The 23,362-nt window shown below is 46.2% G+C and overlaps 1 protein-coding gene across 1 annotated transcript in view; it reads right to left on the minus strand.

Annotated features, from left to right (window-relative positions):
* USH2A (usherin) overlaps positions 1-23,362 on the minus strand; it is a 2,319,650-nt gene that overhangs the window by 1,758,107 nt on the left and 538,181 nt on the right. The window contains exon 13 of the mRNA XM_086925936.1: positions 16,502-16,632. Coding sequence (XP_086782062.1) covers positions 16,502-16,632 — 131 coding nt within the window. The remainder of the gene's footprint in view (positions 1-16,501; positions 16,633-23,362) is intronic.

Raw genomic sequence — 23,362 nt, forward strand, 5'->3', positions numbered from 1 at the left:
CTGGTAATTCCCTAGTAGAGTGTACTGAATGTGCCAGGCCTGCCAATCAAATGCTGCTTGTGGGCTTGCAGCACTGATTATGCCACCCACATGAGTAGCCCGGTAAATGTGTCTCAGAACTGCAACTGCAGTGTATGCGCGCACAGTTGTAAACTGCCATGTTGACCTCGCAATGGTACCCACTTGCCATGGCATAACCTTCCCTTTTCTTACAGGCAAGGCACCCCTAAGGTAGGCCCAATGTACAGCTGTGGGCAGGGTGCAGTGTATGTGAAAGGCAAGATATATGCTGGTGTGTTTTACATGTCCTGATAGTGAAATACAGCCAATTTAGTTTCTTACTGTTGGAAGGCTGTCCGTCCCATAATTCGACAAGGGAGGTGACTTGTAACATCATACAAGTATACCTTTCCCTTGGGACAAGATGGAGAAATGGAGTTTAGGCTCTCTGAACTCAGAATTTAATAACACACCTTTAGTAAAGGTGGTTTTTAAAATGTGCGTTTGAAAATGTCACTTTTAGAAAGTGGGCATTTTCTTGCTTTACCACTCTATGTACCTCTGCTTGTTTGTGCATTGACTGTCTTCTTTCGGAGTGACAGGAGCATGCCTTTCCTGGGTGACTCATAGCCAGCAGAATAGTGCTCTCTCCACCCCCTGTGGTCAAGCTGGACCAGGGAGGACAGAACTGGTTGGTACTGGGCTAAGACAAACTGAAACAAAGAAAACAAGGAGAAAACGGGTATATGTATGAGATCTTAAGCCCCAGAAGTTTAGATTACTTCTGGAAACGAGAGGACCATGCCAAGAATAAGAGCTGAAGAGCTACATGAGGTGGGCTACTAGTTCTGTGTGAGGGGTGGGTTGGCCTGCAGTTGCTGCTTCTATCTGTGAGCAGAGGAAAAGGACTGACGCTTTTTGCCCTACTGTGGTATCCTGCTTGGGAAGGTCTTCAAGGGTGTGTGTGTGCTTGCCTCCTGTTGGAAGTCTCAGGGAAATAAAAGACTTCACCAGATCCTTGCTGGATCTGAAAGAAACTGAAAGGAACTTCCTGCCTGGAAGGAGAGTTGGGAGGGCTGTGTGAGGAGTGCTGCCCCTGCTGTGTGTGTGGCGAGTCAGCCTACAGTTGCTGCTCCTGTCTGGAGTAGGAGAAGAACTGTACTGTTCTTATACCTTTTTCAAAGTAAGGATGTGGAGAGTGCTTCCCCTTTCGCGAAGGAGCACTCTAATCTAGTTTGTGGTGAGTCTGGTAGGAGGGCAGAGGTACAATCAGTGTGCCACCGATCCCCTGTTCTTATGGCGATTTTGTGTTGACCAGTACTTCCTTTGGCTGGGGAGCGAGTGCGGGCCTTCTTAGCTGACCTTCGCATTGGTTGCCTCGCAGCAGGATCAGAATGGAGGGCTATTCTGACATGGCTATGCGGTACGGGTGGCGTAAACCCTGCACAGGTGCCTGTTTTCACCATTGCACGCTGGAGCTGGTGTGTTGTTCCAGTACAGATCTCCTCCCCCTAATGGGGGGCACGTGACAGCTGGCTTGAGTGCCGAACTTGGCAGTGACAGGCCATCATTTCCCGGCAGCCAAGCCGCATGGCTCCCAGAAACCTCCCTCAATGCAGGCCCCCTCCTCTTGCACGGTACTGACCAAAGGCCACTGAAGGTACCTATGCCGCTGCACAGCTCGAGAAGCCGCGACGCGTCTTCAGAGACAGGTGTGCCTTCACTGCATGGACCCGTAGCGGTCCTGGTAGGCTGTTGGCTCATTTTTGGAGTACTGCAATCCTGCTGGTCCCATTGACCTGAGCAGAGTTGTCGTACACCTGCCGCATTGGTATCGACAGCTGCACCACGTGTCCTGGGGCAGCTGCCTCTCACTGTTTGGAATGTGGGGACCCAGAAAAGTTTCCCTGCCAAATTCAGCTGGGGGCATGCCCCTGTGTTTGCCCATACCTTTGAGTCACTATCTACTGTGCTGGTGGCCACAAGGGGTGAGTCCTCGACTGAGGCTCCCCTGGGAACTTGCTCAACTTATACAACCCAAATTCATCATAACTGCCGTAGGGGTGCAGGTGTTCCTGTGCCCTGCATTTTGGGATTATTTACAGAACCACACCCAAAAGGAGCACAGATGTGCTGTGGCTCTCATGTTTGGGGTGAAAGTGGGTGATTCCTGTCCCTAACCTAACTGCTGCATTCCCATCCCAAATATGTTGATGTATGTAATTTTATGCCTTGCCTTGTCAGGATAACGTGTCACATATAAACTGATAGTATAATATGTACAGTGATGGTGTTGGGTGTTGTTTTCATGACGTGTGCAATCTATAAGTATGCACTTTATTGCACTAACTGTGATGTTATGACAATCGTCTAGTTGGCAAAGTGATTATTGGTTTATGTGATTGTGGTTTATATATTTTATATACAGTATAAGACATATTTTTATACTGCCTGGTGTGCAGTCTCTTTTGTAGTGTATGTAGTGTGTCACTGGTGACGTAAATAATTAATTTACTCTCTTAATTTCTATGCAGGTAAGTACTTAATCAATAATAACTCAATCAGAATGAAAAAAGACAGAGTCCGTGGTGTTAGAGTTTCTAAGGGTTTTATTCCTCATAAAGGAATCAGGATATCATGTTCTGACCACCACAGGGGTGTCAGAAGGGATAGATGAGCGCGCTGAATTTTATTGATAATACATAGCTTATATACTTGATTTATACCATAGGAATCAATGTAAGAGGCGTAACAGCTGAGAGAAGACAAGATAACAGTATACACGTGATACTAGTACATCATCAAGAGGCGTAAACTAGGCGTGAACTAGAGGTGTGTGCTAGAAACGTCACTGATAGGTGACGCAAGTGGGTGGCACCAAGGGGTGGTGCTAACAGAATGTTGCAATGTCAGCAGAAAATCGGAAGCTTGGATGCGCGCGCAGCTGCATGACGTGTGATTGACGGGGTGCAGGGGACTTGACATTCACACTGACGGAAAGAGACAGAAGTCTGGCATGTCAGATCAACTTGTACTTCTATCATATCTGATATCTGATGTTTAGGAACTATACTATCTGGGCGGAAAGGTCTCTAGGGCAGAAGCTGTTCTATGCTAATTGTGGATGCGTGTATAAGCGCCTAAGTGTCTACATGTAAAGCGTGGGGCACGGGGCCTTCCATGGAAGCATGGCAACGGAGGCTATGAATTACTTGCATTAAGACAGGTCGGCCCTTTGGCTCTGCAGCTGGAGAGGATGTTTACAGGATCTAGTAGGCAGGAATGTATTCTCGGGGAGCGGAACAGATAACTCGAAGGTTATAGTCAGTCTTGGCAGAAAGCAGGCTTGAGCTGAGCGCGAGGGGCCGCGCTGAAAGTAGGACAGAGTTCACGGGTACAGAGGTAGCCTGGGCAGAGTCAGGAGCCACAAAAGAGGTTCAGATGACAGGAATTCAGGGCCTACTCTTGCTAGAGCAGGAATACATGAAAAGTGTACTACAGAGAGACGGTGGCATAGCATACTTAGGAACGGACTACATAATCCATTCATGGTGGATCTGAAAGAGGACATGTTAACGGTGGACGCAAATGTATTTGCGTCTTCATAGCTGGCACAGGAGGGAAGTTACATGCACTTTAAGCTGGTACATGGAGTCGGTGGGGTACGCGCTAGGGAACACATCATGGCCAAAATTTAATTTTCCTCATTCCCTCCTTGTTCCCTACGGACCCTTCATGAAATATCGATCCTCATGAATCGATCAGTCTGTTCTTGTAACATCATTTGTTCTTCTTTCTTTCGGTTACGTTTTGAGTGAAAACTGGAATGTTCAATACAAGAGGTGGCACACAGTCCACAAATCGCTGGCCCACACTGCAGGCACAGGCAGCAACTGAATACTAGGACTAGGCCAATGCCTAGGAAGGATAGGATCTTCCATCCCCAAGCTGTTAACGTTGTCCAGAACCAACCGGACCAAGTCCAGGTGCCTGGAGTCTGATGTATCTGATTTGCAATTTTATGGAGACGGGTGATAGCTTGATATACAGATGGTGCATTTTGTGGGATGAAAACACAGCAACTCGACCCGATGACCTTACAGGCTCCACCTCTATCTGCCAAGATGACGTCAATTACAAGACGATTCTGAAGGACAACAACCCGCATAGCGGACTGCTCTTCTGTTAAGTTACCTAAGGCGGAGGTAGTTTCATTTACTACGGCTTCAAGTGTTCTAGTTAATCTACGTATCAATTTACTATTCTGGACAGGGCCTAAAAAGAAAAAGAATCCTTTATTAAAGTCAGTGTACTGTTCCCATGCCGTTTCTGTATAATCGACAAGTGGGATGTCTCTTCTGGGTCTATTCTTTACTATATTGCTATTTCTATGGTAATCAGGAGGAGCTAGAAAAACAGGTGGCAGGAGGAATGCAATGTAACAGGTACCATCCCAATCTGGAGGTAGACGAATGTATGCGGTATGACCACAAACAAAGTAAGAATGACTGGTAGCTTTGAAAGATGATTTTCCATCATCACTGAATTCGACCACAGTAGTGCATTTACTATGACCTAAGTGTACTGAACCTTTCTTCTTGATACATAATTCACCAGTGACTGGCAGTACTGACATAATGGGTAGAACTGGTGAGGCTTCGGATTCGACAGTAAGAATCATAAGGCTAATTGTATAATTACCTAATCCATATACTTCATTTTCTAGATCTGTTCCTATTCTAGTGGGGAGTCCCTCCTTATCCGGGTAACAGACGTCTAGTAGGACCAAGTTCAGGTTTCCCCAAACCCAACCCCCATCGAAAACAGCAATGTCGGGATCTAAAGAATTAATTATCTTAAACCATGCTCCGCAGGAGCCATTGTGAGAGAACGGGTACGGAAAGAGAGGCAGAGCTCCCTTGTAATTCTGGTAGGGAGGGAGTCGGCCACATATCCAGCAATTGGTAGCATTGTTAGTTTGATGAGAATGATGTAACATACTAATGAATGTATTGTTGCGCAGCGCGAGTCTGTAGGAAAGCTCATGAGGAGGTAACTCACTAAAAGTGTGTTCAGCAGAGACATTGTAAGCAGATTGTTCACGCTTGAAAATAGGATAGTAGATAGGTAATAAGATGCTAGCAATAATAATTAAAACACTGAGAATAAACATGATTAATAGTGTCACTATGCAGTGACTACGAAGTGATTTGCAATATGTTCTTTTCTTTGCTTCTCTCTCTCTAACTCGATCTAGGGGATACATGTCAGAAACTATTTAACCGATTCACCTAGGGGAGGACTTAAACAATTAAACTGTCTGACTTGCTAGATCGTAATTTCATGCGGTATTGTTCTTGAGGAGTCTTTTCTCGTTTGGCTTCGGTAAAGTCTTTGTTAACACAGTCTTTGGTGGGGGTGGGTGTGTCTTGTTCCGGTTTCAGTCCTGGGAATGTTTTGATATGGCTTAGGTGGACCCACCCCTTTCTGCCTTCCAATTTGACTGCGGTCTTTGTAGTAAGAAGAACGGTCTTCGGAGATTTCCAGCGGGGCTCCAATGGACTTTTTCTGTCGAAGTTGCGAACGAGGAAAACATCCCCGGGGCGGACGTCATGCGGCTTCACATCAGTGTTGTCAGGGAAGGCTGCGGCAACCTGTGAACGACATGATTGGAGTGCAGACATCAAGGAGGCAAGGTAATCTGTCAACATATTAGAATCAACATCAGTAATCTTTTTAGGAATGGGCGTCCCCCACATATTCGGTGGTCTTCCAAAGACCACCTCGTACGGAGATAGCCCTGATCTCGAATGGGCGACCATTCTCATATAGAATAGTGCCACTGGCAGGGCGACTATCCAGTCGACCCCTTTTTCCTGACATATTTTGGCAAGGCGGATCTTTAATGTCTGGTTATGCCTTTCTACAAGGCCTGCTGCTTCTGGATGTCGGACACAATGGAACTTCCACTGGTATCCCAATAACAAGGAAACTTGCTTCATTAATTCGGATGAGAATGGTTGACCGTTATCTGAGTACACGACACGAGGCATGCCGTATCGTGGGAAGAATTCACAAACCAACTGTTTGGCAGTGGTCGGAGCAGTGTAATCTGGGACTGGGTATGCTTCGGTCCAGCGGGACAGAGCACAGACAACTACGAGAACATATTTAAATCCTCGACAACGGTCCATCTGGATATAATCCATCTGGAGGACTTCAAAAGGGTGATCGGGAGGATGGAATCCACCTTGCTCTACAGGGACGCTTTTACCTGGATTGAACTGACAACAGATCATGCAAGTACGCACTTTCTGTTTTGCGGCTGCTCGTAAGTGTTTATTGTTCCAGAGATTTTGCAAACTGTCTAGCATTGCTTTCTCTCCTAGGTGGGCAGGACTATGTGCTGTATTTATCATGACTTGAACCATAGAGTCAGGGAGAAACCATGTAGATTTTCCCTTCGTCATCCAACCTTGATCTGTCTGGATCCCTCCTAGTTCAATCCATTTCTTTATTTCTTCTGGAGTAGCATGTGTCTGAATGTCAATAACATCTAGTGTGGGATCCCTGACTGCCATACAGTTTGTCGGGTCTGTTGTCTTTGTCGTGTCAGTTGTCTGAGTGTGAGTTAGTGCTGTATGTTTTGCTGTCTGATCTGCCAGGTCGTTACCCTGGGAAACAGAATCTGTGACTTTAGTATGTGCTTTACACTTCATGAGGGATATGGCTGAAGGCAGATGTATTGCTTCTAATAGTGCTTGAATGAGTGGACCATGTTGTATCTTTGTACCATGAGAGGTCAGAAAACCTCGTTCTTGCCAGAGCATGCCGAAGTCGTGTACGACTCCGAACGCATAACGGGAATCAGTGTATATGTTAACATTTCTGTTCTTGGCTAGAATACAGGCTCGGGTCAGAGCGATGAGCTCTGCCGCTTGAGCAGACAGGGTATCAATACGATGTGTTTCTTTAACTTCAGTTTCAGTGGTCACGGCATACGCGGCCACTAACTCTCCTGTACTTGTTCTCATGCATGAACCATCCACATAAAGTGTCAGGTCTGGATTTGTCAATGGAACATCTGTTAAATCTCGTCTGGGCTTTGTTACTGCATTAATGATCTCTGTACAATCATGTGGAACTGGATCTGTCATAACTGTAGGTAACAATGTCGCTGGGTTCAAGATACTGCAGCGTCTGATTTCTATGTGTGGTTGGAATAATGTCAATTCGTAACCTGTCAGTCGTGCTATAGTCAAGTGTTGAGTCTGGGTTCTGTTTAACAGAACCTCTACAGAATGTGGAACTTGTACTGTTAACTGATGACCTAGAACAATTGAGTCGCTTTGTCTGATTGCTAACGCTGTTGCTGCTACTGACTTTAAACATGCAGGGAGTGCCTGTGCTACTGAATCCAATGTACTTGAAAAATAAGCGCAAGGCTTATGTGAACCTGCTTGATCTTGAGTGAGGACAGACAACGCTGTACCTTCACGTTCTGTAACAAAAAGTGTAAACGGTTTGCTGTAACATGGTGTTGCTAAAACTGGAGCTTGGCATAAAGCTTTCTTTAATTCCTCAAAGGCTTGTGTATGTTTCTGAGTCCAAGGGAGGGCAATGGAAGTTGCAGCCTCCTGGGTCGTTAACTGAATGAGTGGTTTAGCTAGAAATGCATATTGAGGAATCCATTGTCTGCAGTACGAGGTGAGGCCTATGAAGGCCCGCACTTCCTTTTGTGTCTGGGGTCGTGGCATATTTACAATTAACTGAATGCGATCGGGAGTGAGCTGTCTCCCCACTTTGGACAGCAAGTGACCCAAGTACACAACTTGCTGAACACAGAATTGTAGCTTCGAAGGAGACACCTTGTGTCCCTTGTCAGCCAGGAAATGCAAAACTGTCAGTGATGCTTGTTCACATTCGGGCTCACTTCGTGCGGTGATCAGTAGATCATCGACGTATTGCAGTAAAGCTGTATTAACTGGCATTTGAATACAATCTAGTTGTCTTTTCAGTGCTTGACTATAGATGCTGGGGCTTTCTGTAAATCCTTGAGGTGCGCGGGAAAATTTGAAACTTCGTCCATTTAAACTGAATCCGAAGAGATATTGGCTCTCCGGGTCAATAGGTACACTGAAGAAAGCGTTCTTGAGATCGATTACAGTAAAGAACGTTGCTTCTGAATCAATAGCAGTCAATAGGGAGGAGATATCGGGGACCACAGGATACTGTGGTACAATACATTTATTCAGCTCTCGAAGATCAATCACCAGCCGATATACTGGCGGTGCATTGCGGTCTGTACGTTTAAGAATTGGAATGATGGGTGAATTACAGATATTGGAGTCGGTCTCTACGACCACTCCCTGGGCAATAAGCTCTTCAATTATTTTCAGTAAAGCCACTACAGCATCGGGTGGTAACTTGTATTGTCTGATTCTGGGTAAAACAACTCCTGTCTTGAGTGTAACACGGTATGGAGTGATATGCATACAACCTACATCTGCTGGGCCTTTTGCCCATAAATGATCTGGTACATTTTTCAATCTTACATCAAAGTCACGTAGAACATAATGACCCTTGAAATCCCGTAGAAAGAGTCTGACTCCCTCTGGGGAACAGCATATTATAGCTCCTAGAGCTTTCAGTGTTTTAATTCCTAACAGATTTTCTGGACATGATTTCGTAAGTAACAAATCGGTAACTCGAGATAATGGACCCACAGCTAGTGGTACTGGTTCTGATACTTCATTTACAATAGGCTGTCCTGAAAAACCAAGGGAAACATTCTGTGAGCCTGAGAGGGGTGCCCCTGGGACTTCATTGTGACTTATAGTAGTGCGACTTGCCCCTGTGTCAATTAAAAACTTTCTGTCTTTTCCTAATACGTGACTATGTACATACGGACCTTCTTGATCTACAGGAATTTCAATAAGAGGCAAATCACCTTCCCTCTCTAGGCTGTTTCATGTATATCGCTGATAATCTGGATATGCCGACTGGGCATACTGGTACATCTGTTGTGAGACTTGCCGAGTTGCGGCAGCGGGCTGTGTCTGAGCATGCTGTGGCTGCGGTACTGCTACTGTCTGTACTGTATGGGACTGATCATGCATAGGCTGTGTATTCTGCATTGGCTGTTCGTTCTGTGAGGTCTGTTGATGACCCTGTTCATGTCTAGGCGGACGCGGTCTTTCTTTAGTTTTACCTGTCTCGATGTTATGTTTCAGGACTGGACATTCATGTACGTAGTGACCTGGCTGCTTGCAATAATTACATGTCCCTTTAACGGGAGCGGCAGAATGATTTGTCTGGGCCCCACCTTTTCTATGACTGTCTGCTGGAATCGTCTGAGCTACTAACATTTTCATTTTCGTGTCTTTCATACGTTTCTGTTCCTGATCTTGTTCTTCCCTAATTCTGTTCTGGTGATATTGTAACATTTGTAACATCTGTGATGGCGTATTTGCCTGCCAAGTACTTTCAACTTTGTACACTCTATTTTTAACTAATGGTAGGGCATTCTCGACTAATTTTGTTACAAAAAGGTGTGGATATGACTCGCTGCTAACTTTTAGGCCACTATTGATAATGAAACATTTCTCGAATCTTGAATAAAAGTCACTAGTATCTTCATCTTGTTTCTGTTTACAGGACGAGATTGCGTCCCAATCTTCCTTTCTTGTTGTCAATAATCTTGGCAAAACCTGTACGATTAAACCTGGTAATGCTTTAGTCTTGTCCCCAAGGCCTACCCCTGGGACTCGTTTGCTTTCTTCGTCTTCTATTTGTGCCCATGCTATCTTTGACTCTCCCACCTCCCAATCCTTTTCCTTTAATTTCTCGTAAATGCCCGTGGGCAACAGTACTTTTAACATTTTCATAATATCATCATACGTGTAATCTCCCATCAGTAACATGTCTTTGAGCTCTCTATGAAAACCTGCAGGGTCTTTATCATGGCACGGAACTAATTTCTTCATTTCTAACAGTTCTAACTTAGTCAGTGGTGTGTGAACATACACACGCTTTAAGCGCTGATCCTCACCCATAACTGAATGTACTTCTCGTAAGGGATTCTGACTTTCAATGACACCACCGCATTGCATGTGGTACGTTTTCCTTTCTGGAGGCGGGGGGGAAACATATTCAGAGCTTATGAAGGTGTTATACTTACATCGTTGTTCTAGAATTATTTGTATTAATTTGGTACTAAAACCTCTCCATCTATCCATGAGTAGTGCTTCTAATGTCTCGTGTAAGGGACCTGGATCAGAATGATGGTTTCTGAACTTGATGAGGAGGTGCTGAATCATGTATACACCTGCTATTTTCTGCTCTTCCGGGGAAAGGTTCAAGAATGTCTGTACTAACGTGTCGTCATTATACATATCTGTGTTTTCGGCCCATAACACGGCTGACCGGGCTAGTTCCTGTTCATCCATAGAATTGAGTACATGGTACCCCACTCGATCTCGAAGCCTTTTATCAGTTTCCTGGAACTGATGTTCAGAAGAGTTCGGATTTGTTAAGGCAGAGAGAAAGACTCTCTTGCTTTCTGGACGGACACCTTTCCTAAGGTAGGCTCCCCTACCTACATATGCTATAGTATCTGTAGACCTTCCTGGGGCTTCGTGTTCATCTTCCTCCTCGGAGGAAGCTTTATCATTCTCTTCCTGGTGTGCGGTCAATACTGCCTTTCTAATTTTCTGGGACATACTGGCTATGCAATTCCCTCTATCATGCTTTCCTTCGGCTATATTTTGACCCCACTTGTTTAATGCGTCTAATTCACTTTGATCTGTCCCGGGCCTGTCTCGTTCTCTTATTACACAATTTATGAAAAATCGTAATATCTGTGCTTGAATGTCAACTTTCTGTTTATGCATGGCATCTTTGACACTGTCGGGGTCTTTCCCTGTCTGTATGAACTTATATAGTCTGTCGAGAAGTTCCTGCATTCCTACATAGCATAGCAAGCTATCGGTGGCAGATCTTAATCGAAGTGATGTTAATATCATTAAATCGTCTTTTCCGGGTACTGGATCATATCTGCAAACTGACATCTTCTCTTTAAATGCATCAAGCCGGGATAAGTGGGGAGACTGGAAAGGATTCTGCGTGTCCCTTAAATGCAGTCTGTGTGTCGGTGGCGGGGTCTGTAGACCCGCTGTCGCACCTCCTGAGGCGGATGCTTGGGCATTATCTCTCCGCGGAGTCTGGATTTGAGTCTGAATTGGTCGTTTAGTAAGATCAGGTAGAACTGGTTTCGGTAGGTCTGTCTTAAGTACGGGGAGTGGCGGAGCTGGCGGAGCGGGGGAGGTCTGTCGTGGTACCGGCGGTACATTATCTGGGGGCGCAGTGTCACCCCCATCCCTGTCAGTAGGCAGGGCACGAACAGGCAGATTGGTATAAGCTGGTGCTACATCCTCTAGATATGAATTTAGGAATATGTCTTTAGTAGTTTTATGCATTACTTTAGTTGGAACTAATGGTGTCGGTAAGTTTTTCGGTATCTCTGATTGGGTTTCAGGTGTGCCATCTGCTGCGAGATACATACCGTTTACAAGATTATTTCGGGCACGGTCTATTTGTTCTGTTTTTACTCGGACCCCTTCAGTAACTAATTCGTTTTCTTGTTCTTTATCTGATTCTTTAAGTCTGTCTTCTCTACGGAGTGCTTTGTCAGCACGCTTACGTGATTCCTTACGCCAAAATTCTATGGCGTCCTTCTGAGATTGTATAGCTTTCTTTTTCCATAATGCTTCTTCTACCCTCATGATGCACTCGGCATCCCACGTTCCGGTAACAGGCCATCTGTGTCTTTCGTCTAGGTGTTTGGTGTAATCGGCCCATAAATCTAGATATAATATGGCATCTATGCCATGTTTCTGATACATAAAATTGCCTGGAGTGTCCCTAGGGGGGATAGGAATTTCTTCCTCCAGTAACCCTTTCCTAGTTCCTATCAGTTTTAACTTGTTGAAGAACGGCATCTTGCTTACTTATTACTGAACGCTAGATCTTTATTCCTTAATACAAGTTACAGCTATATTATACGAGAAACACAATAATACACGTTTAAACAGTCACATTCATACCACAACATTAATCACATAAGAACATTGAGGCCATAGATGACTAACCCCCTATACTGGATGTACTGCTCAACAGTACGGATACACTGGTGTAACAGTGCAGAAATTCGGAATACTTGATATACTGCTAAACAGTACAGATACACTGCCTAAAAACAGTGCAGACCGGACTTGCGTACCCAAACCCGTCTAGATACGACCCAGCAATGGTACTCACCGGGAAGCACGAAAACAGAAGGCCTCGGAAAACTCGACTGGACTCGACTCGGAACTTCGGAAAACTTCGGAAAACTTAGGAAAACTTCGGAAAACTGGTGGGCCTCTTCACACCTTGGACCTTGCTTCTTTCGGCTGGGCTCTGGTCGGGATCCTCCGCACTCCTCACCGCCTCGTCTGGGCACTGATCGCAGTCTTCGTCACCTCCGTGGGTCAGAGGGAGATGCAGGAAATCCTGCCAGTACACGTGTGTTCCGTCTAACTGATGGCAGGGGACACAGTATGCAACGCACCAACCGGCGCGTGAGGTGGGGGAGGGGTCCCTGTTCGGGCGCCAAAATGACGTAAATAATTAATTTACTCTCTTAATTTCTATGCAGGTAAGTACTTAATCAATAATAACTCAATCAGAATGAAAAAAGACAGAGTCCGTGGTGTTAGAGTTTCTAAGGGTTTTATTCCTCATAAAGGAATCAGGATATCATGTTCTGACCACCACAGGGGTGTCAGAAGGGATAGATGAGCGCGCTGAATTTTATTGATAATACATAGCTTATATACTTGATTTATACCATAGGAATCAATGTAAGAGGCGTAACAGCTGAGAGAAGACAAGATAACAGTATACACGTGATACTAGTACATCATCAAGAGGCGTAAACTAGGCGTGAACTAGAGGTGTGTGCTAGAAACGTCACTGATATGTGACGCAAGTGGGTGGCACCAAGGGGTGGTGCTAACAGAATGTTGCAATGTCAGCAGAAAATCGGAAGCTTGGATGCGCGCGCAGCTGCATGACGTGTGATTGACGGGGTGCAGGGGACTTGACATTCACACTGACGGAAAGAGACAGAAGTCTGGCATGTCAGATCAACTTGTACTTCTATCATATCTGATATCTGATGTTTAGGAACTATACTATCTGGGCGGAAAGGTCTCTAGGGCAGAAGCTGTTCTATGCTAATTGTGGATGCGTGTATAAGCGCCTAAGTGTCTACATGTAAAGCGTGGGGCACGGGGCCTTCCATGGAAGCATGGCAACGGAGGCTATGAATTACTTGCATTAAGACAGGTCGGCCCTTTGGCTCTGCAGCTGGAGAGGATGTTTACAGGATCTAGTAGGCAGGAATGTATTCTCGGGGAGCGGAACAGATAACTCGAAGGTTATAGTCAGTCTTGGCAGAAAGCAGGCTTGAGCTGAGCGCGAGGGGCCGCGCTGAAAGTAGGACAGAGTTCACGGGTACAGAGGTAGCCTGGGCAGAGTCAGGAGCCACAAAAGAGGTTCAGATGACAGGAATTCAGGGCCTACTCTTGCTAGAGCAGGAATACATGAAAAGTGTACTACAGAGAGACGGTGGCATAGCATACTTAGGAACGGACTACATAATCCATTCATGGTGGATCTGAAAGAGGACATGTTAACGGTGGACGCAAATGTATTTGCGTCTTCATAGCTGGCACAGGAGGGAAGTTACATGCACTTTAAGCTGGTACATGGAGTCGGTGGGGTACGCGCTAGGGAACACATCATGGCCAAAATTTAATTTTCCTCACTGGTGTGAATGTGTGTGTGTGTGTTGGGCAAAGGCTTTTCACATTGCCTCTGGGATAAGCTTGACTGCTCTGCCAAGCCTCCAAGGGGGTGACCAGGGGTTATCTTGGGTGTGTAACTCCCTTACCCTGGCTAGAGTGGTAGGTTCTGCCTGGCTTAGGGTATACCCTAGCCAACCGGAAACCCTATTTCTAACATAGACATTCTAGCCAGGGAATCAGTGCTGTGATCTCAAGCATGACCATTTATTAACCATAAAACCTATACACTTTCCATCAAGAATGTGACATGGTTGATTGGTTTCTGACTGCCTGATTGCACATCATTTCTGTTACTGTGCAGGATGACTCACCACCGGCTAATTCAAGGGTAGGCTAGCTCTTCCAGATCATAAGAGACACCAGCAAGTAGGTGCTAGACTCTCTAATATTTCAGTAACTCCACTGTAATTGACTACCCAAAGAAACTGACCTTCACCCGAAACATTAGTTTACAAAGGTTAAATAAAGCTAACGTCCAGAGTGGTGGCTTGGTCAATTGATGCATTCCACTCCAACTGGGTGGGACTTTTCGGCTACGCCTTCCCACCTTCTCATTCATCCTGAGGATCATTCTCAATATGAAATGTTTTCACTTAGTCTTGATTGCGCTTCTCTGGCTTTCACAAGCATGGTTTCCTTTCTTCTTGACATTAGCTATGATTTCTGAGAAGAAGTAAGTGAATAAAAATAATATTCCAAAGGACAGAAAACTGCTGCTGACTAATTTTGAAAGCAGAACAGCTCACTGCTCTGAAGACCCAGCTGATCATTTGGTACTTATCCTTGGGAGACCCCTTGAAAAGAGGCTTGGTGCATTAAAGACTGCTGTAAAGACCTGAGGGCTGTAAGAGAGGTTCAGAGTGACTCAGTGTTATAGAAAGAATACTCCATTATGGAGCAACATCTTGGGCTACAAAATTATGCAATAGTAGCCCTTGGCTGAACACACTGCATAAAGCTGAACCCTCCCAGAAAAAGTGAACTCAAAAAGATTGCAAATGAGATACTTTGACAAATGGACAGTATTTTCTTTGCGTCTTTAAGAAAGCCTAGATGTGCACCCTACTATGCTTTCTGAACAAAAAAGTTGTAAACCTTGCATGCGCACATCTGCTTTTTGAATGACTTCAAGACATTTCAAAATCCTAGCCATATACGTGCATGTGGTGTCCATTTTGCCTGTTTAACTTAAATGTTATACAATGGCTAATATGGGTTTTAGAACAGCAAGGAAAAAAAGAAAAGTGTATGGAAGTACTAAAATCGAAGTGAAGGGCCCAGTAGCACATCCAGCTGCTGGACTCTTAAAAACAGAACAAAATGACAGCAGGACGAGTAGGGGTGGAGCATCGGCGAACGTGAGACAGGTGGGAATGTTTGCTGAAATAGGGAGACCATGGTGGCAGGGGTGACTAGGTACCCAAAAAGAGGGCAGTGGGATTACTTTCACAATGTTGCAATCCATGAAACACGTGGGCTCATACCAGAAGTAATTGACTGCCCTTTTACTTAATGTCAAACACCAACAGAACCATAGTAGCCACTGACTGAAAGGGCATGTCAAAAAGGCCCTTCCTCTATATGAATGTGCAGGGCACAAGTCCTAAAAAAAGAAGTGGGGGGACGCTGACATCACGACAGGAAGTGACGTCACGAAAGGTGGCTTGCACCATCAGACTCATTGCCTTCCTTCGCTCACCCCTTAAATGCAGGCACGGCCCGTGCAGGGCGTTATATCTGGGCGGTGACGTCAGGCGGGGGAGGGTCAGGGTGGGGGGTTGTAAAATGCGGGATATGGACCATTACAGGTAAGTACCGAAAAAAATTAAAAAACGAATTTTGTTGCCCGCGCTGCATCACATTTGACCCTCCCCCGCCTGACGTATAACGCCCTGCACGGGCCGTGCCTGCTTAAATGCGATTGCATTAGAGAAGCCAGCTTGTGATCAGCGTTCTGAATGAGCTCCGATCTCGCCCCAGAGTGGCCAAAGAGTGAATGTGTGGCTCCATTTGCTCCAGTTATCGAGCTCCTGGTAAAATAAGTGGGGCGACGCCGTCCACCCGCTTGGAATCCCGACTTGAGCCCTGTGTATGTGTGTGTGTTGTGTTTTGAAAAAGCTGTCTGTGGGCGAGACCTACAAAGGAATTTTGCCTATTTCAGAGGTGATAATTTCTTCTGGTTTCCCTCTGGAGGCTCCAGGTATGGATGCACCGGCGAGTGCAGAGTTCGGTTTTGGCCTGAACTGCAATTCAGAAATTCATCTACCCCTCATTTTATGCGTTGATGGAATCCAAGCAGGTTTCTCATTTCACTAGCATCAGAATGTATTCGTTCTTTTTATCTTCTTTCCAATGACCTAACAAAATAAACTTTCAAACCTTGCTATTTTCGCTTGTTTAAATTAAAATGAATCTAATAGTAGTATATGTGGCACACCGATTTTATTTTACATAAACCAACCTCCAGGATTTGATCCTCGTTGACTAATAAGCTACATCTAAGTATATATAGATTTACAATACATTAAAAAGCCCAGAATATATACATTCTTTTCAGCACATGCCACAAGTTTCAAGAACATTTACACTACCATCATCTTATCGGGTCCTTCTTTGTTGTAAATGAATAGAAGTAACCCATTGAGATCATCTGTTCGGAAATCAAATGAAATTTCAAAGTTGGTGCCACCGCCAAAAACATGGTCTTCCACCTCCAGGAATCCTAAAATATTCAAAAAAGCAAACGTTGTAAATTCATGCTGTGCATTTTAATACCTAGCATTTCTTTTTATATTGTTCAACCAAAAAATCATTTAGTGTCTGACTAACCAATTATAGGGTTTAGTAAAACACTATGAGGAAAACTTTGTTATAAACTCAATTGACAAATACCAATGAGGAAATTGGAACCATTGGACTTTTAGTCATTTTTAAGTTTTAGAGGATTTTAATTTTTTTAAAACCAACCGACGGAACACCCACACAACTTCAAAACATACCAAAGTATTTGATATTAAAATAAGCTAAGTGTGTACAGAAATAAGACCGTGTACCATCATTTGTCTGCTTTTCTCTTTTTACCTTTTCACAGTAATTAAACAATTGAATGGGATTAATATAAATCTAAGGGCTATACACACACAAACACTCTTTCTCTCTCTCTTTCTCACACTCTCTCACTCTCTCTACCCACACCCCCTTCTCACCTTCTATTAATGCTTGCATGCAGAGACGTTTTAAGAAATGGGAAACTGGGCGATTGCTCAGGGCGCCAACCTTCAACCTTCCAAAGGCCCGCCTGCAAAGTGATCTTTCTGTCACGCTGTCTCACCTTTATTGATTTCTCTATGAGGAACTCTCCCTGCCTCTCTCTACCCAGTTTCAGTTTAAGTTGTTTTAGGCCCCCGGAAAGGCATAGTTCAAGTGATTTTGTGAGCAGGTTTCATTGTAAAGAAATATCACTTGCAATCATGTAGGCTTGAATTAGCAGAAACGAGGTAATACAATTGAAAGTTGTTCTGAAGAGTGGTCCCCAAAGTATATCTTGCCTGTGGCACCAAATATCTTCAAGATGACACTGCTTTACAAGGAGGGAGATTAATAATTTTGATGTTTTTTACCTGTTCGAGGCAGTGGTTGTTTTAAACCACACAAAACAAGAAGTGAGGATGTTCTGACGGCCATCTTTGTTAGTCAGTGGTCGAGTCTATATGTCAAGGGGCAATAAAAACGAGGGTTTACCGAAGGCGCTCCAAAGGTAAGCCCGTCTGCACCCGTCCTGCCAGAACGGGTACAGAACCACATGGTTCTTGTTTCTACGGGTCCTGATTTGTGATGCATCAAAATAAGCAGACAGTCCAATGTCATACTGGATAAGCCTACATTATATATCATGGTACCGTACATTAGGGCATTTCATGATGGCAGGGAAGAAACTAACAAGTCAGATGAGGCAGCTCATCTAAAAGGATGTTTGTGCCCCCACAATTATGCATAAAGTGGGATTGTTGCATGTCTCATTCAGTCTGTGCTTCATGGTCCACCTGCCATGAATGACTCCACATGTTCCCCCCTCCTGATCTTCTTCTGTGTCTATAAATGTGTGTCTACAGAAGGTCCACTCAAGCAAAATAGGTCTCAGGAACTAATGGGCCAATGCATCAAGGATGATGGCCAATCTGCCATTGCAGAAGAGGATTATATTTGTTTTGTATTTTTTCTGTAGCACCAACATAGACTGTGTGCACAGTTGCAGGCACAGAAAAAGAAGTTGTGCTCTTTTGAATGGCCACTGCATTTCATTTATTATGGATCGTAGCTCCGAAAACAATTTTTCAAGTGCCTAGTATAAGAAACAGAATTGTTGGCTGTCAGGCGCATGAGCCCTGGTCAAGTAACAGCCACAATTTCTGCAGGGTCACTAAATCAATCTATGCTTAACCCTAGGTAGCTTGGCACAAATATAAGTCAGGCTTAACATAGAGGCAACAAGTAAAGTATTTATGCAGCACACAAACAGCAATAAAGGGAAAACACAACACAAGAAAAATCCTTACCAGTTTCGAAAAATAGGGCACATTTTCATAAATTATTTGACACCAAATGACAGAAATCCAATCAGTAGAACCAGAGCTATGAATTTGTAAAGCTTTTAGTACAAACTGACGCTCAGAAGATCAAAGCGCCAACCTTGAAGCACAAGTTACTTACCTTTGGTAACGATATATCTGTAAGAAACAGTAGTTAGTGTTAGATTCCTTACCTTAGAATATCCCCAGGCGTCAGACTGGATCCGGAAAGTTTTCGTCAGCAGTACCCTTGCGCGTCGGTAGGCGTCGTCTGCGGCTCTGCGTCTGTCGTTCGTGCCGCGATCACCGGGATGAAGTCGTGGGAGTACTTAGACGGCGCCCTCGCGCGCTGATGTCAGTTCTGTACATAGCTTTCCGTGCCAGGAACACAGAGCCATGATAGAAACCGACACTGGTGCCATAAAACTAGGGCCCTGAAAGGGATGACCTTAACCCTGGATATCGGTTCGCAGAACTGGGAGGATTATTTTTTTTTTTTTTAATTTATTTATGCAATTTTATATAGCGCGGACTTTACCCGAAGGCGTCAGAGCGCTTCACAAAAGGAACAGAAATGATACAAACTGAGAACATTACACAAACAACAGATTGCAAAAGCATACGTTACGTTACATACGGTAAAGTGATAATTGTGAGCAAACAAAAATACATGAGGTAGTAAAAATTGTGAGCAACCAAAAATACATGAGGTAGACAAGGTAATAGTGACACTTGTGAGCAAACAAAATACATGAGGTAGTATAAATGTGAGCTGCCAAAAATACATGAGGTAGTAAAAAGTGCACAGGAGGAAAAAGTGACAAGTGTGCAGGCTACAAGAGAAAATAAGAGTATAATTTGCGGTATAATACTGCAATATATGCTAGACACTCATGCACAAGAACAAACGTTACGTAGGCAAAGGTGGCACTTGTGCAAGTATCAAAGGTATAAAACATGTGAGAGGAAGCAAACCGTGTGTTACAGGGGCAAAGTGGTGAGTGCAAGTTGCAAGAGGGTACCAAACACAAGTACATGGATAATACTGCAATAAAAGGCAAACACTCTAACCACAAGAACACACTGGGAAGGCACTTCCATGGACATGAGAAGTAGAAATTTTCAGTAGTGGGAGTAGGTCTTCCTTCAGATAAAAGAGAGGATGTGATTTACTTTTGGAGGTGTCTCTGGAGGAGGAGAGCTTTGAGGTCCCTTTTAAAGGCCTGGGAGGAGGCGGTGGTCCGGAGCTGAGGCGGGAATGAGTTCCAGATTCTCATGGTTCTCATGATTCTCAGATGAGTTCCAGATGGGAGGATGGGTGGGGCGGTAAGGAATCTAACACTTACTACTGTTTCTTACAGATATATCCTTACCGAAGGTAAGTAACTTGTGCATCTGAAAGAAACAGGTTAGTGTTAGATTCCTTACCTTAGAATAGATACCCCAGCAATACCAACCCCTGAGGTGGGTCTGCAAACCAAGATCACACCCGAAAGTCTTGGAAAAAGCCATCTCTCCGGACTTGGCTGTCCAGGCAGTAGTGCTTAGCAAACATGTGCAGAGAGGCCCACGTAGCTGCCTTACAGATTTCCTGCAAGGGGACTACCCGACCCAGGGCAGTAGTAGCCGCCCTGGCCCGAGTGGAATGGGCGCGTAGCCCCAGAAAAGGCTCCTTTTTGCACCAAGGAGTAGCAAACCTTGATGCACAGAACGACCCACCGAGAGATGGTCCGCTTGTGCACTCCCTGTCCCTTCTTAGCGCCCATGAAATCAACAAAGAGCTGGTCGTCCACCCGGAACTGGCGTGTGCGATCTAGATAGAAGGAGAGTGCACGTTTTGGGTCCAGACGGTGGAGCCTCTCTTCCTCTTTCGAGGTATGCGGAGGCTGAAAGAAGGTGGGCAAGGTGATGGATTGCCCAATATGAAAGGCTGTAACCACCTTGGGCAGGAAAGAAGGACGAGTCCTCAGAACAACCTTATCCGGATGGACAGAGAGGAAAGGAGGCTTAGAAGACAGAGCCTGGAGCTCACTTACTCTCCTGGCAGAGGTGATGGCAACCAGGAATGCAGTTTTAAGAGTCAGAAGATGAAGAGGACAGTTATGAAGTGGCTCAAAGGGAGCGCACATCAGAAAAGTCAGTAAAAGGTTCAAGTCAAAACTGAGGCATCACAAAGGGAACAGGAGGAAACATGTGTGTGATGCCTTTCAAGAATCTATTTACAACAGGGGACTTGAAAAGAGACGGCTGATCAGAAAGCCTTAAGAAGGCTGAAATGGCCGAGAGATAGCCTTTGATAGTGCCCAGAGCACTGGGCAAGAGAAAGAAGGAAGAGGAGACCTCTGAAAGGGGGCAGAAAGTGGATCCACAGCCTTTGCTGTGCACCTTGCCACAAAGTTGTTCCACCTGCAGTCGTATACTGATTTTGTGGAGGGACGCCAGGCTGAAAGAATCACATCACAGACTTCAGGAGGCAAGTTAAATGGGCTCAACTGTCGCCGCTCAATCTCCACGCATGTAGGTGGAGACTGGACAGTTTCGGGTGGAGGACCGTCCCCTGCTCTGCAACAGAAGGTCCTCCCGAAGAGGCAGACAAATCGGGATTTTGACTGACATGCTGAGTAGCTCGGGATACCAGTATCTTCGTGCCCAGTCCGGAACCACAAGGATGACTTGGGCACGGTCGCGCCTGATCTTCTTCAGCAGTCTGGGCAGAAGTGGTATAGGCAGAAAGGCGTACAACAGACCGCAGCTCCACTCGCGACAAAACGCGTCTCCGAGCGAGTGCCGCCTTGTTAATTCCAATGCGCAGAACTGATGACATTGCGCATTCTTGTTTGTGGTGAATAGATCTAACCAAGGCTCTCCCCACTGCAGAAAGAGACCTTGCGCCATATCCGAGTTCATACGCCATTCATGATCCATCATGCACCGGAGGCTGAGTTCGTCTGCCCTGGCTTTCAGAGAACCTGCCAGGTGTTGAACCACCAGGGTGACGCCCTGGTATTCCAGCCATGTCCAGAGGCGCAGAGCCTCCTGACAAAGGGTCCATGACCCCACCCGCCCTGTTTGTTGCAGTACCACATGGCGGTGGTGTTGTCCGTGAACACCTGCACTACACTTCCCCGGACAGAGGGAAGGAATGCCTTCAGTGCAAGCCGGATTGCCGTCAGCACCAGAAGGTTGATATGGAGCCAGAACTCCACCGAAGACCAAAGGCCTCTGATCTCCACCTCTCCCATGTGGCCCCCCATCCCAGAAGGGACGCATCCGTCACCACTACGTGCTCCGGTTGGGGAAGGGAGAGGGATCTGCCATTGACCCAATCGCAGTCCGTGAGCCACCACTGCAACTCCCTTGCAGTGCCATCCGAGATCAGGACGTGGTTGGACAGGTTGCCCTGATGCTGTGCCCACAGGAACTTCAGTTACCACTGCAGAGCCTGCATCCGCCACCTGGTGTGATGCACCAGTAGGATGCAGGAGGCCATCAGCCCCAGGAGCCGCAGCGTCAACCTGACTGAAACTTGGGATAAAGGCTGAAAGATCAGAATCAGAGCCTGAATATCCTGAACCCGCTGCTTGGGAGGACAAACCCGAAACCGCGCCGAGTCCAGAACCGCTCCGATGAAGAGGAGCTTCTGAGAGGGAATCCGGTGCGACTTCGGAACGTTGATGGAGAACCCCAGCAAATGCAGGAGGTCGGCGGTAGTCTGGAGGTGGTTGACGACTGTCTGGGGCGAGCCCGCCTTCAACAACCAGTGGTAGAGATAGGGGAAGACTGGAACCCCTGATCTGCGCAGATGAGCTCCGACCACTGCCATTACTTTCCTGTACACCTGAGGGGCGCTGGTAAGGCCGAAGGGGAGCACAGTAAACTCAAAGTGCTCTTATCCTACCGTGAACCGCAGGTCGCACCGGTGGGCCAGCAGGACGGGGATGTGGAAATAAGCATCCTGCAAGTCCAAGGCTACCATCAAGTCTCCAGGGTCTAGGGCATCTTGAACTTCTCCTTTCAGAGGAAGCCGTTGACGCTCTGGAGGTCAAAGATGGAGCGTAGGCCTCCTTTGCCCTTCTTGTGCACCAGAAAGAAGTGGGAGTACCAACCACGTCCTACTTCTGGCCCAGAAACACGGTCGATGGCCCCCTTGGCCAAGAGGGCCATAATTTCCTCTTGCAAAAGTTGCAAGTGATCCCCCGACATGCGGTGGCACTGGAGTGGCATGGCTGGAGGGGTTGCCTTGAAGGGGAGGGAGTAGTCCCTTCGGACGATTTGCAGCACCCACCTGTCCGACGTGATGGAGCACCAGTGGAGGAGGTGATGGCAGACCCTGCCCCCCACTGGCGTCGAATGGGCCTGAAAGCTCAGACTACGAAGGCTTTGAGGCAGATGCTGCGGGAGCGGATGTGGACTGTCCTTGCCGTTGTCCCCCGGCACCGCCACAGCAGTTACCACGTCTGCGGCCGCGTTGAGACTGGGTCTGCGGCCTGTGGCTGGCAGGACGTGAGGGGGCGCCCCTTCCTTGGCCACAAAAGGGGCGAAAGGCAGAAGTTTGCTGGCGCTCGCCCGACAAGCCCAGGACTTGGCCGTAGCCCTGGAGTCCTTGAAACGCTCAAACGTGCTGTCTGCCTTGTCGCAAAAGAGGCGACGGCCATCGAAGGGCATGTCAATCGGGTGGCCTGGACATCGCCTGAGAAATTGGCGAACCTTAGCCAGGCGTGGCAGCAAACTGCCACAGTCGTGGAAATTGCCCTTCCAGCGAGTGGTATCTAGTTCACACCTGATAGAGTAACGTGCCACATCCCGCTTCTCCGCAAGGGATTAGACGAGCCGGGACCGGGCTCCTCTGGGCACTGGGGCAGCACGCCCGCAACCGTGTCCCAC

The sequence above is a fragment of the Lissotriton vulgaris genome, chromosome 6 (assembly GCF_964263255.1).
Source record: "Lissotriton vulgaris chromosome 6, aLisVul1.2, whole genome shotgun sequence".
Lineage (NCBI taxonomy): Eukaryota > Metazoa > Chordata > Amphibia > Caudata > Salamandridae > Lissotriton > Lissotriton vulgaris.